This window comes from Mobula hypostoma, chromosome 8 (assembly GCF_963921235.1).
Source record: "Mobula hypostoma chromosome 8, sMobHyp1.1, whole genome shotgun sequence".
In the NCBI taxonomy this organism is placed as follows: Eukaryota; Metazoa; Chordata; class Chondrichthyes; order Myliobatiformes; family Myliobatidae; genus Mobula; species Mobula hypostoma.
Window position 1 is genome coordinate 85,230,054 of NC_086104.1, and position 13,837 is coordinate 85,243,890.

The 13,837-nt window shown below is 36.7% G+C and overlaps 1 protein-coding gene across 2 annotated transcripts in view; it reads right to left on the reverse strand.

The window, feature by feature from the left end:
• Positions 1–256: 256 nt before the first annotated feature.
• Positions 257–13,837, reverse strand: part of xrn2 (5'-3' exoribonuclease 2) — a 114,131-nt gene continuing 100,550 nt past the window's right edge. Inside the window, exons 27-29 of one of the 2 annotated variants that reach the window (XM_063056238.1) lie at positions 11,603–11,663; positions 6,017–6,158; positions 257–767 (exon numbers count right to left, since the gene is read on the reverse strand). In XM_063056238.1, the coding sequence (XP_062912308.1) occupies positions 708–767; positions 6,017–6,158; positions 11,603–11,663 (263 nt within the window). In that variant the 3' untranslated portion in view covers positions 257–707. The remainder of the gene's footprint in view (positions 768–6,016; positions 6,159–11,602; positions 11,664–13,837) is intronic. The other variant, XM_063056237.1, reaches the window with a different exon arrangement.

A 13,837-nucleotide genomic window follows, 5' to 3' on the forward strand; every position in this document is an offset into this window, starting at 1 on the left:
TAAACAAGTAATAGCCACCCAACTGTAATGTAACAAAAACAATTTGATGGCATTGGTATGTAGAAACTATGTAGCAGATTGGCAGAATGACAAAAATGTCAGTCAAATTTCTTTAACTGTGTCGATCTGCATAGTGGTGTATATGAAAGCTTCCAGGAATAATCATTTTACTTTTTCATAAAGCTTGAAGAGTCTCCTGCATTTGGAAAAAATAGTAATTTTAAAATTTCTACTGTAAACAAAATAAATTTATAAATGTGATTGCATTTGGTTTATTGCAGATGAATTGGCTTCATGAAAATTGAAGGGAAAGAAATGAAACAGGAAACTAAACCAAAAATGGTAATACATTTTACTAAAGATCACTTTTGATGTACACAAATAAAAACCCAATTTGGTTTCCCAATTTTTATAGATGCTAAACCATTACAATGTCAACAAGTAAGCCTTGCCTGTAGCCGTTCTGCAATCTATTTACCACACCGTATTCCAAGTGTTTCGTTAAAAAAATGGTAACTGCAGAATCCATACAACAGCAAGTGAAAAATGAAGCACAAAAATACATAGAAACAAGTATTACATTATCACATTAAAAATTAAGTCAGGACTCTTTACAGGTACAATGTTAAAATTCAGCTTGGATGTGCGCTGATCAATTAACTGGACCCTGTAAGGCACAGCCTGTGCAGCAGAGCCAGGAGAGGCTTTTAATTCCAACCAAATCTTCCAGAATCCGGTGGCAATGGGTAATGTCTCCCAGGAAATCCCTGAAAAATATAATGTTACCCAATATTTTACACAACAATATAATCAATAGCAATAATCAGAACAGTGCGTAGAAGCATGTTTAGAATAATGAATGATCCAATTCATTTAAATGGCTGACAGAACTGTCACGATTGAGGTTTTATTTTGTCCAGTTTTCCATAGGAACAGTACAAGTGCTTTCAAGTGATACATTTTAAATTCATGCAGATCCAAGAGTTCTTAGACAAAGTGACCGTAGACACATCTGCATGGCCTGTTGATAATCTGAATCACAAGACCATCTTGAGGCACCAGCAGCAGGCCTTTGGAAGGAGGTAACCAGTTTGACTGACAGAATTTGTAGTATGCTACTTGAATTACAAAACTACACAAGTGCATACATGAAAGGCAAAATCTGAACAAGGTTCTTTTTCAAATTTTAAGTCCATCACCCTGATCCACTTTTGCATGATTAGTCAATGGGCAGAGAGCAAGTTATCCAATTATCTAACACCCAATTGAGATAATAGACTATCCAAGAGAGAATTAAGGACTCAGTCCGCTGAGTCTACTCTACCATTCCATCATGTCATATTTATTATTCCTCTCAACCCCATTTGCCTGCCTTCACCTTTGACACCATGACTAACCAAAGCAATCAATCTCAGTTTTAAATATAATGACTTGACTTCTACAGCCATCCATGGCACTGAATTCCAGATTCACCACCCTCTGACTAAAGCAATTCCTCATGTCTGTTCTAAATGGATGCCCCTCTAGTTTGAGGTTGTGCCTTCTGGTCTTAGACTCCCCCACTATAGGAAACATCCTCTCCACATCCACTCTATTTAGACCTTTCAGTATTTGATAGGTTTCGGTGAGATCCCCTACTCATTCTTCTAAACTCCAGCAAGTGCAGACCCAGAACAAATGCTCATGTTAACTCTTTCATTCCTACAATCATTCTTATGAACCTCCTCTAAATTCTCTCCAATGTCAGCATCTTTTCTTAGATAAGGGGCCCAAAACTGCTTAAAATACACCTAATGCAGTCTGATCAGTGCCTTATAAAGACTCAGCATCACATCCTTGCTCTTATACCGTAGTCCTCTCGAAATGAATGCCATCATTACATTTGCTTTCCTTACCACTGACTCAACCTGCAAGTTAACCATTATGGAATCCTGCACAAGGACTCCCAAGTTCCCTCACACTCAGATTTTTGAATTTTTTTTCTCCTTTAGAAAATAGTCTACATACTTATTCCTTCTATCAAAGTGCATGACAGTTCCCTACACCATATTTCATCTGCCACTTTGCCATTCTCCCGATCTGCTTAGGTCCTTCTGCAGACACCCTGCTTTCCTAACACTACCTGCCCTCCACCTACTTTTATATCATCTGCAAACCTGAACACCAAGCATTAATTTCAGTCACCCAAATTATTGGCACATAACATGAAACAAAGTGGTCTCAACATTCACCCCTGTGGAACATCACTAGTCACCAGCAGCCTACCAGAAAAGACTGTCTTTATTCCCGCTCTTCGCCTCCTCCCAGTCAATTTTCAATCCATAACAGCATTTTTACTGTAATATCACTGTTCATACCTTGTTAAGCAACCTCATCTGTGGTACTTTGTCAAGAGCCTTCTGAAAATGCAACTAAACAACATCTACCCATTCTCCTTTGTCTATCCTACTTGTTACTTCTTCAAAGAATTCCAACAGATTTGTCAGGCAAGATTTCCCCTTAGGCAAACCATGCTGACTCTGGCCTACTTTATCATGTGCCTCCAAATACCCTGAAACCTCAACCTTAGCAATGGACTCCCAACATGTTCCCAACCACTGAAGTCATGCTAACTGGCCAATACTTTTTTCTTCTGCCTCCCTCCCTTCTTAAAAGAAGTGGAGTGATATTTACTCAACTTACTTATATTGTGCCTTTCTCTATGGTATCCCATAGTACTTGCAATGCTGTTGAAGTGTAACCTTCTATTATTATCCAGGAACTAAATCTAATTAGCTCATAGTATGCTCTGTCAGACTGCAATGGAATGGTAATCAAAGGTATGACAGGGTTTTGAGGTAGTATTTAATCTGAAACAGAGTTATTACTCTTTAAAAAAATTGTCCATGTCTGCCTTTTTATGCAACAAAAAAAAGTGGTGAAAGTGATTTCATATGCCTTGAGTGGCTCATAATTTGAAACCATGCCTGCCATAAAAAGGTGAAATAATTTGACTTGGAGGTAACTTGAACCGGCATATAAAAAGTGATAACATTCATGAGAGGTTTTTGGATATTCAGAGCACCATGTGATATGGAGTTATACAGTGCAGGAAAATGGCACCAAGGTCAAGGACAAGCCACAATCTTTTGAATGACAGAGCAAGCACAAAAGGGTGAATGACTTATCCTTGTGTGCACTTCATCACTTTACAATATTTAAATCAAAAAAGTACTGCTCTTGGTTAAATATCCCCTTCAATGTCTCTATCCATATTTCCCACTGCCTCAGAAAATAGCCAACATAACCAAAGACACTGCCCAACCCATTCATTCTCTCTTCTCCCTCCCTTTCATCAGGCAAAAGATACAACGGCTTTAAGCATGTACTCCGGGGCTCAAGCACAGCTTCAATTCTAACTCTTGAAATAACGCCTTGTACAATAAACTTGAGCTCTCATTCTACTTTGGCATGGCCCATACACCTTACCTGCTTAACCGCACTTCAAATTCTCTGTAACACTATATTCTGCAATTTGTTGTTACGTTTTACCTTTTGTACTACCCTGATGTACTTGTGTTTGGAATGACCTATACGGATGGCATGTAAAACAAAGCTTTTTACTGTATCTCACGATATGTGACCATAATAAACCAACTACCAATTACTAATAATTGCTGAGTTTCAATTGTATAGTAAGCTATAATTATGACTAAGCAAATTATTAGATCTTAAAAATTTTGTCTATCATAACTTCAATGCAAAAATATTTCAAAAGTTTATATGCTGTATTTTTTAATTATGAATTTATCTTTAAATCACCTATGTTGCATTTTTTTGCATGATGTTAGCTAAAAATTATGTCCTCTTAATTTTTAAAAATGATATTGGCTGTGCTATCACCTTTATTACAAGACGGCAGTTGAGCACCAGGGAATCAAAACAATGCCCGACAGAAATTTTCATGCAAAGTGTACCTCTTGTCACTAGATATCTGCAGGGAGCTTTATCAAGATCATCCTGGGTTCTAAATGCAGATTTTGGGCTATGTCTATTTTCGAGATATTGACTGGGGAATATACTTGGACAAGATGCAAGGAATAACTTATCTATCCATCCATTATAATACCATAGGGTTGTTTGCACTCAGCTGAGAGTCTCGGCTATTGTTTCATCCAAGAGACTGCACATTTAACACAGCACTCCCTCAACAAATGGTACAGGCTTGAACCCAGGAGTTTCTCACTCAAATGCAATTGCTATGAGTAGAGAAATGACTGTATAATGAAAAGCCCCACCTCCAAATTGCTGAGCCAGACACCAGAAAAATAAAATGAGCTTCACAGCTGGCATATTAATACTACACTACAGTGCATGGCTGTTATGAAAACAGTGAACTCATTCAAATTGCTGTGTCAATCAAGAGAGAGAAGCCCACTTTGCTGAAAGGAGCAAAGTGATGGAATACATGTAAACAAGTGAATGAACATAAGTAAAACAACCCAACACAGTGCATAATGTAAATTATCCAGGTTAAAATTTACAAGCCTGACAACCATTTTAAATGTTTGTTATATCATCCAGCCATCATACATAGAGAGATAATTATCTGGATGCATCCTATTTTTTTCTAAAACTGTGCATTTTCAAGTCACAATCTTTCCTTTTTAATTGTTTTAAAGGACCCTAATATCTATTACATGAAAGAACTTACAATTAGGACAGCCCTGTTTTTATTATTTTAATTTTGAAAAGCTGAACAAATTAAACTACAAGATAATACACATTTTAGGCAAACTAGCAAGGTCTACTGAGCTCAAGCTCATCACTTTCCTATTTGTTTCTCTTTTCCTTAAATCTCCCCACAAAAACAAAGGAAATTACTTTACTCATTAACTTCAAAAATGGCACCACCTGATGGACAAGCACAAAATGGATGCAGAATTCTAATTTTGGTCTGTAGTAAGATGCCAATTATCTTGAAATATATATTGAGCTCTATTCACCAGCAGCCAATACCATCATCTTTTTCACCACCAGTAAAACACTGCCCAGATATACATGTTAATCAGCATCATTAATTCAAAGAGTATTCCCTGAAGAATGGCTTAATTCAGCTCCTATTTCTTATGGTCTACTATCAGGCAAATGCTTTCTCTGTCCATCCTCAGGTTCAGAGGAATGTTCAGCACTGGAAATTGCCAAGTTATGTCAGACAGTTGAAAGCAAAGGTGACTGACAAACCTGAGGAAGTTCTTCTTTAGTTTATCAAAGCAGGTCTGAAAACAGTTCCAAACAGCAAGGCCAAATTAGAGTGATTAGCAATATCCTAGAAATCAACTATGGAATTGGTCAGACTTTGTGTCCCATCACTTCTTGAGATTTCCAGTTCAGAACACAAGACCTACCAAAACAATGAGTACTAAACCTTTAAATTCACACATTGTTTTTCTTAAAACAAAAGATTTCTCACGTTGGCAGTTTTCTTGAAAGGCTCAAAACTGTATTGCAAAGAGAACTGAAATAAATAGATCTTTTGTCACTGCAAATTATAAGAGAACAAATGTAGTTGTTTTTAATTTTAAAAACGTGCAGGATTTGGACATCAACCTTGGAAACTGTTGAATACAGCTACTTCAGCTTGCTTATTCAAAAGAATAAAATATTATTTCAAATTAATTTATTGAGATACAATGCAGATTAGGCCCTTCTGGCCCTTTGAGCCATGCCGCCTAGCAATCCCCCGAACTCATCTCAGCCTAATCACGGGACAATTTACAATGACCAATTAAACTACTAACCGTTAGGTCTTTGGACCGTAAAGAAAAATGGAGCACCCAGAGGAAAGCCACGTGGCCATGGGGAGAATGGATAAGCTCCTTACAGGAATTGAACCCGTGTTGCCTGTACTATAAAGCCTTGCACTAACCACTACGCTACCATGATACCCAGCTGCATTTAAGTAACAATGCAGCTTCAATTGTACAGTATTTTTAATCAAATGAAAGCAATTTGTTAATTCAATCCATTTGGTTACCTGGCGCCCTCGACGATCATCTTGCCTCTGTTGAAAATAGGTTGGCATTCCTGCTCCAAGCCTGTGGTGATTCTGCTGGAATAAACCACCCTGTGATTGCATGATCCGGTTCCATGCCAACTGCTGCTCAACCCCCTGGTTTCTATAGAATAGAAAAGTTATTTGCTGTTAATAACGAGCCTGAATGTAACTGCATTGTTTAAAATCACAATACATCCTGTGCATGTCATTCAAACCAGCTGAAGGATCAGGAGAGACAATATAAGACAATACATAACATTAGCTGCAGACATACAGCGTAGACTGGGAAAACTTATTTACTCATTACTCCACTTCAGGGACATTCTGCTTAAATATTACATTAAAAAGTATTTTTAGATGTACCTAATCATCCCATTTCAATATAGACAGCTGCAGTTAGCCCTCTTACAACATTTTAACTGCTTGAAGATGTACACGCAGTTTTAGACTAAATATATGCCACACCTATATACATACTCCAAGTATGAGAATTCATACCAATTTCCCTCGGGATCAATAAAGTATGACTATGACTGCTGATTTCTTGTTCACAATAGGATAGAAAACACCCTTAACATAGGGAAAACTAAATTACATATTTGCTTCAAACTACTTCCTACAAATAGCATTCTTGTTCACATCAAAGTTGCTGGTGAACGCAGCAGGTCAGGCAGCATCTCTAGGAAGAGGTACAGTTGACGTTTCAGGCCGAGACCCTTCATCAGGACTAACTGAAGGAAGAGTTGGTAAGAGATTTGAAAGTGGGAGGGAAATCTCTTACTAACTCTTCCTTCAGTTAGTCCTGACGAAGGGTCTCGGCCTGAAACGTCGACTGTACCTCTTCCTAGAGATGCTGCCTGGCCTGCTGCGTTCACCAGCAACTTTGACGTATATTGCTTGAACTTCCATTCCTGTTGTTAGCATTCTTGTTCACCTTGGTTAATATTCAAAATTTTTAAATTCTCCACTTGCTGAATTAGGACATCCTACTTATACTGTGCCTTTAACGCTCACTTTAAACAAAGATGATTTCTGACACTCAAAAATTAACCATGACACAGTTATACATATATCAACTGTTTCATGAATATTTATATACTGGTTTTCCTAATGTGCATGTTATCCCTTTTTGAAAGCTTAGAAACTACAAAGTGCATATAAAGTCTAAACATACAATTAGGCTAAAACCATTGTAGAAATACACTGGTAGACTAAAATTCTAGTTTTTAAGATTCATAATAGTCTTTAATTAGTAAGATGAAAAAACAGTAATCTACTTTGGTGTGATTAAACTGTATTTTTATCCAGTAATTTTTAAAACCAAAACACTCAGATCAACATATCAACAACACAGATTCCAGCTCTTTCTGTTATGTCAAGGAGGAAAAAAGCTGATTTGGCTAAATCCAAGAAAGAAGAACCATACAAGTGTTAAACAAATCTACCCGCAGCAGGGAGCTTTATTTTCTAAATAGCTAGACACTTTCATGAAGCCTATTCTTTTGAGTTAATTGCAGGTTGTAACTGAATTCTTACTGCTGAGTATTTTGAATCTAGGGTAGGGCTATGGCTGTATTTTCCCATCCATTATTCTACTCAATATGTCAGAAGGTCTGATCGGGAAGAAACCTTTTCAAGTCCTATTGATGCAGTTTCAATTGACCATGGTGACCTAGCAACACAAGCACTAATTAGCACGGACTGGCTGACATTTGATGTACAGTTTATATGGGAACAAGAATCTGCATCAATTATAACACAATTTGTTTGCTTGGCTTCCCGACAGGAAGAATTTCCAAACTATCATATTATTCTTAAAATAAATGTAAAGGAACAGGTAGGATAAGCACTGGAAGAATCCCAAGCAGTCAAACTGTCTCAACCTGATTCTGAAATGGCTATAACATGAAATTAAGGACTAAATTTAGTCCGCAAAACTTGTACTGAACATTCAAGATCTTTAAACTGTTGCCTGTAAAAACAAGTTCACAGTTGAAAACAGTATTTTCACCTTGTTTTCATAATTTTTCAGCCATTCCTATTTATTTGGGAATATGCAAACATAACAACCACATACAATTTAATGTTACTTAAGGAGTTGCATTCTCCTCGACAAAGATCCCCTCCTTTAGAATAAACAAATCTCCAGATTTGAGGAAGATGGTGTGTGCATGCTACCCTCCCCCTCCACTTTATGTTCATACCAGGGAACCTCCCTTGTTCTCACTTGACGCACAATTAATAGACAAGTACTTCCTTTGAGAGAACCAAAAAAACAAATTAAAACCTATTTTGTAGAAAACAATAAAAGATATGGAAAAAGTACAATTTGTCCCACGATACTGTTATCAATATAACTATCCACTTAAAGGCAGGATACAAGAAGTGCAATAATCAACTTAGTTCAATAAATTCAAGCTGGCCATGAACATAATGTATGCCCAGAGCTATTAAGTAGCCCCCCCCACCAAGAAAAAAGGACAAACTGCATCAATATTTAGATGGTTTGTAAATTACTTCTTACAAAAAAAAAGCTACGTCCAACATTAAAGGCCTTGGCCCAGTAAAATTAAAGTCTGATATGTAGTTGAATCACTTTTGTTGATGTACTACAGAAATAAATTAAATAAACCTGCAGGCATTGCTGGACCAACCTCTCCATAGAAGAATCAATGATGGAATGTGTTAATTTTCAAATTACAGTGTGAGAAAGAAATGCAAGCAGCCTTCACCTGAAGATCGCTATACTGTGTCAAAATAAAATACAGCAGAACTACCTTAAAACCAGTAACTTTAAAGTCATTCAAGTGTCCTTCAGTACAGGGACATCATTTGAAACTGAAGTCACTCTGGGAGTATTTTCAAATAAACCAATAAAATTAAAACAATTTTTAGTACAAAAATTTCACATTCACACAAATCCCTAGCAAAATCCTTTATTACAAAAACATGTCACATTCATTCTACTGCACAGTACTATTGAACTTTACAAATTCAGTAATCCGCCTTCAGGTTTCTTCTGCATTTAATTCAGTTCAATCTTAAGTAGTTAAAGAAACTGTTTTCAGTTGCCACTAATAACTACTGACCTACAGTGACACTGCTCCACAATAGGCTTGCCAGCCTGAAAAGTTGTACCAAAGAAGCTGATTAGTACTTGAAGTGGCTTGTAGCAAGAATCAATGGTTTGTCTGTACTAATACAGTGGATCCAGCACAAAGTGATAACACTGGAACACATTAGTTATGCCTCATTAAGGTCCATGATCCTCAAAAGAAATTTGTTTGGCCTTCACAAAAATCTAATACAGATTTAAGCTTCCAATCCTGAATTTATAATGACACAATGTAAAATAAAGTCATGGCTAACAGGCCTTAGAGGAAATAGATTCTAATGAAAAGGAATTTTTAAAAATTTGCCATTAAAAAGATACAATTACACCATTTATATACTTTAATGACAGTCTAAAAGACAGGTGTTTATAAATTGGTGAGGCAAAGCATGATTACATTTGAAAGCAAAATTCCCAAAAATTGTTCAAAAACCCTAAAGCAGTAAGAGGTAAAAAAAAAACACCTCTCTCATTCCTTTTAAGATTCTAGCAACCCCACTCCCCATTTTGTTTTTAAACAGAACCCAATTCTTACTCACTTGCCCATCAATTATCCTCATCACATTACCCATCTCCAGTCCAAATCACCCATCTTTCTCCAACCTATATTTGTGTTTATCCACAGTAGCCAATTAACCTACTAACCGGAGTGCCTTCCGTGTGTCCACCACAAACACGTGTAGTAAAAGGGGGAAACAATGCAATCTCCATCAAGAGGAGGTTTAGTGATTCAAGTTCAATTTAACACACCCTCCAACACTTTGCCATCTAGCAACCAGAGAAGGGCAATAGCTCTTAAAAGCACACACCCGAAAGCATCCAGCCATCAGTACCCACATTATGTCTGTCATTGAGGGTTGCAAGATAGCAGCAGCAAAGGAGATAGTTTCTGGATTTCCTAAAAGACCAAGTCCAGGCCAATGAGACATATGTAATTTTACTAACCAAGCCAATCTGAAAAGTCTACTACAGTAGTTGCATCCAGAAGTACACAATATAGCAAAGCTGAAAGAAATTTTATGTGTCTACTACGTTTGTAAATACGTCAGGGTGATCTGCACATCATTTGCATTTGCAGAGTGGAAACCTTCATTAGAAAATATATTTTATGCAATGGTCTGAGTTCTTTAAATGAGGTGGCACTCAATTAAAAAAAAAGATGCACACATTATTTAAACAATTGGAATACGATTGTCTGGTAAAGATGGCCATTGTGTAGCACTTTTGAATGAGGATTTCATTGTCACTTATTAGTCTACACTCCAAATATGAATCCTGTCTGGGTCTTGCTGCATTCTAGTGTGGAGAGCTTCATTTCCTGAATAGCAGTGACTGGAAATGAATATTGTGAAATCCATCATTGGTAAATATCCCTGTTTTTGATGGAATGTCACTGATGAAACATTTGAAGATGGTTAGTCTGAGGATACTAGCTGGAGGAACATATGTAGAGGTGTCCTGGATCTAGGATGATTGACCTCCAACAACCACCTCCTTGGAGTAATCTACAATTGCAGCCATTGGCTTCAATTTTATGCTTATGGACCATTTAACTCAGCAATCCCTTGACATTAAACACAGTCACTTATCTTTAGAATTCAATTTTAGGACCATGTTCGGAACAAGGCTGTAGTGAGGTACGGTGATGACAATGGACATAAGTGATCAGGTGACATTCAAAAGCACTGTTGATGACATCATTCACCCTTTTGTTGCTGACTAAAAGGAAATTTCTTGGGCATTAATTAGCTAGGGTGAATAACTGGGCAATCTTCTACACTGTTTGGCCGTTGCCAATGTTGTAAATGCACACTTCTTACTGAACACAACTGAATATGCCATGTGTAGCAAATCTATGTCACATGGGCCCAAAATGACACAGGCAAAATTTTTGTTGGCATATGTAATGCAGCTTTGTCCCTTGATCCTTTAAATCTATCCATAATAAAAAGACAAATAATGATCATCTTTACTGTAAAATGAAGCAGTGAATGAATTTTTACAAGAGCAGTGAGAGGTTTTCCACAGGAAACAGCTTGGCACCAGCTTAGATGATTGCAAGGACATGTGCCATTGGATGACACATATTGAAATACTTGCAGATCTGGTGTACACATCAGATTTTGGATAGTAAACTGTTACAATATTATTTAGAAATGATGTTGTCTTTTTAAAAGATTAATTTTTTTTTACAAGTTTTCTAGATAAGTCATTTATGTCTGTTATACACAAGTAAAGAATGTCCATTGATATATTGCTTTTCAAATTACTTGCAAAAGGCTGCTGATAAAACATCCAAAATAGTCTGCAAATGCACAGTTTTATTAACAGAAGTGATTAGCAACTGATTAATCTGTTTTTGTTGTTATTAATTAATGAAAGACAATAAAGTAACAAAGTGCATTATTATATAGACAATTAAAACAGGCATTTAATTACATTACTGGTCTTACCGCTGAGGTATAAGTTGCTGAAAAAGTGGTTGTGGACCTCGCCAATCTTGCGGTCTCAGGCCTGTAAATGATATAACTATTATTAGTTACAATAATTATTTTCAAAACTATTCCATAATTTGTGCCATTCCAAATGAACTGCCACCACCGGGACTTTAAAAATAAACATCCATGTTTTGTGTTTCATGCAAACCACTTTGCAGAAGATCAGGTATCTAAGAGTCAAATAAAAGTTCAAAAATTGCACAAAGCGAGTGATGCTTTTAGTTTTTTTCATCAGCTCTTCTGTTGATTCTAAAACTCATCCACAGTATACATGCTGTTAGTATGGCCAATATTTACAGCTAACTTAATGACTTGCAAGACCATTTCAGCAACTAGTTAATGTAGCTGCATTGCTGCAGGATTCACAGGTGGATTGTCAACAATCCTGTATTGAATGGGACTTCCCATGTCTAAAAGAAGACGTCATCCCCAGTACTATGGCACAGTGACTGCAGGCGCCTCACAGCTTCTGACAACTTGCTGTGTATTTCCAGCACCCGTAGATCATCCAATACCTGAGTTGTTTTACAGGATGGATAAAGAAGAAGTGCCTTCAACTACCTGACATTGAGGAGCTGGAAATGTTTGGGGTTTAATAGTCAATAGCCAGCTTTTAAAAACTTAGCTTTTATGGATTTTTCATGAATAACTTGGATGTTGGCTTCAATGGTCAGGTTTCATGAACTAGAAAATGCTGCTTTTCTTTCTCAATCACTTAATTTCATTTCCCACAAACACCCACAGTCACAAGAGACACATTAACTTATTGAGCCCATCTTCTGGCATACAATGCCATTTATTACCTACCTTTCCCTTAGAGCTCATTTAAAATTTCAAAATAGCATAACTGGGAAGTACTTTCCTCTTTAATCTGTTGGATTTTAAATAATATTTTTAAAGTTTTACATTAATTTACTCAAAAAGCATTGGTGCATTTTGTAGTCCTATCTTCCTTGAGATTTTGTTCAAACTTAGCAATATGCAAAAGCACTACAAAATGTGCATTGTCTCAGTTCAGTTTTTAACTTCAACATGTATGGCACTGGTGATGTAGCTAGTTATTAGTAATGCGAATCTAAAACCATTAGCTCTTCAGTGTGGGAGTTGGATAAAGCTCAATAGCGATAAGTGGATACTTCCCAGGTTATGTCTGAATCACCACACTGAAACACTGCTCCACAACTTGTTATTCTATAATGACTGGAAAGGACTCTATGCTAGTACCAGGTTTCCAAATTAGTAAGTGTTCAACTTCCACCTCAATCATCTCTTACCTTGATGTGTAGAAATTCAGATAAAAGGTTTGAATTTGCTTTCAATTATTTATCCTTGCTACTAGACATTCAACACACAAGTTAATTTTGCCTGACCCTGCTCATGAGAGTTAAATGAATGTATGCAATATTCCATGTTAATTATCTGAAGTTAGCTCAGTGGTTAAGCATTGAACAATCTTCATGTATACAAACTACAATTACAAGAGGAGAACCAGGATCCTTAATACCAACCATCTGAAACCTGAAGTCATTTGTCCGATCCTTTTATATGCCTTGCAATACTGCAGAATCAATAGTCAGGTACACTCCAAGATACAAGTATGCTGTCATAATTCCTTATCCTACATTTCTCTCTTGCTATATCTTCAAACCTGGAGCCCATCCCTGGCATCAGGGATAGATAACATTGCTTCCAGAAATAATTCTTCTTACTACAGAGATATATACATGGTACTTCATCACAAAACTATTTGTAAAGAAAATCATTAAACATGGGAAGTGCTGACCATCTACTTGGTAGCTCTGCAGAAGTATCTCTTAATCTATTACTTCACAAAAAAACTTTTACATCAAAGTAAATTAATGCAATTAAGGGATACTTTTAAAGTCAGACATGATTTAAAATAAAGCATTAATGATGACAGCCTTGGAAAGGACAGAGCAAATCATTTTCAAAGGCAGCAATTGGGGTGCTCAGAGAAATAAATTTTACTATTCTCATGTTACAAAGTACAATTATATAAATGATCTGCTATTGTGTTTCCAGAACACTGATTAAATAACGACACTTTAAGCAAACTCCTGTAAGGTATCATTTTCCAATGAGGCATAGGGTTGGGAGCCTACCTCAGTCAGGGAACTCAGACTTCAAAGAACCCTGGCTGAAATGCATCTGTCCAGGTGGTCCAACTCG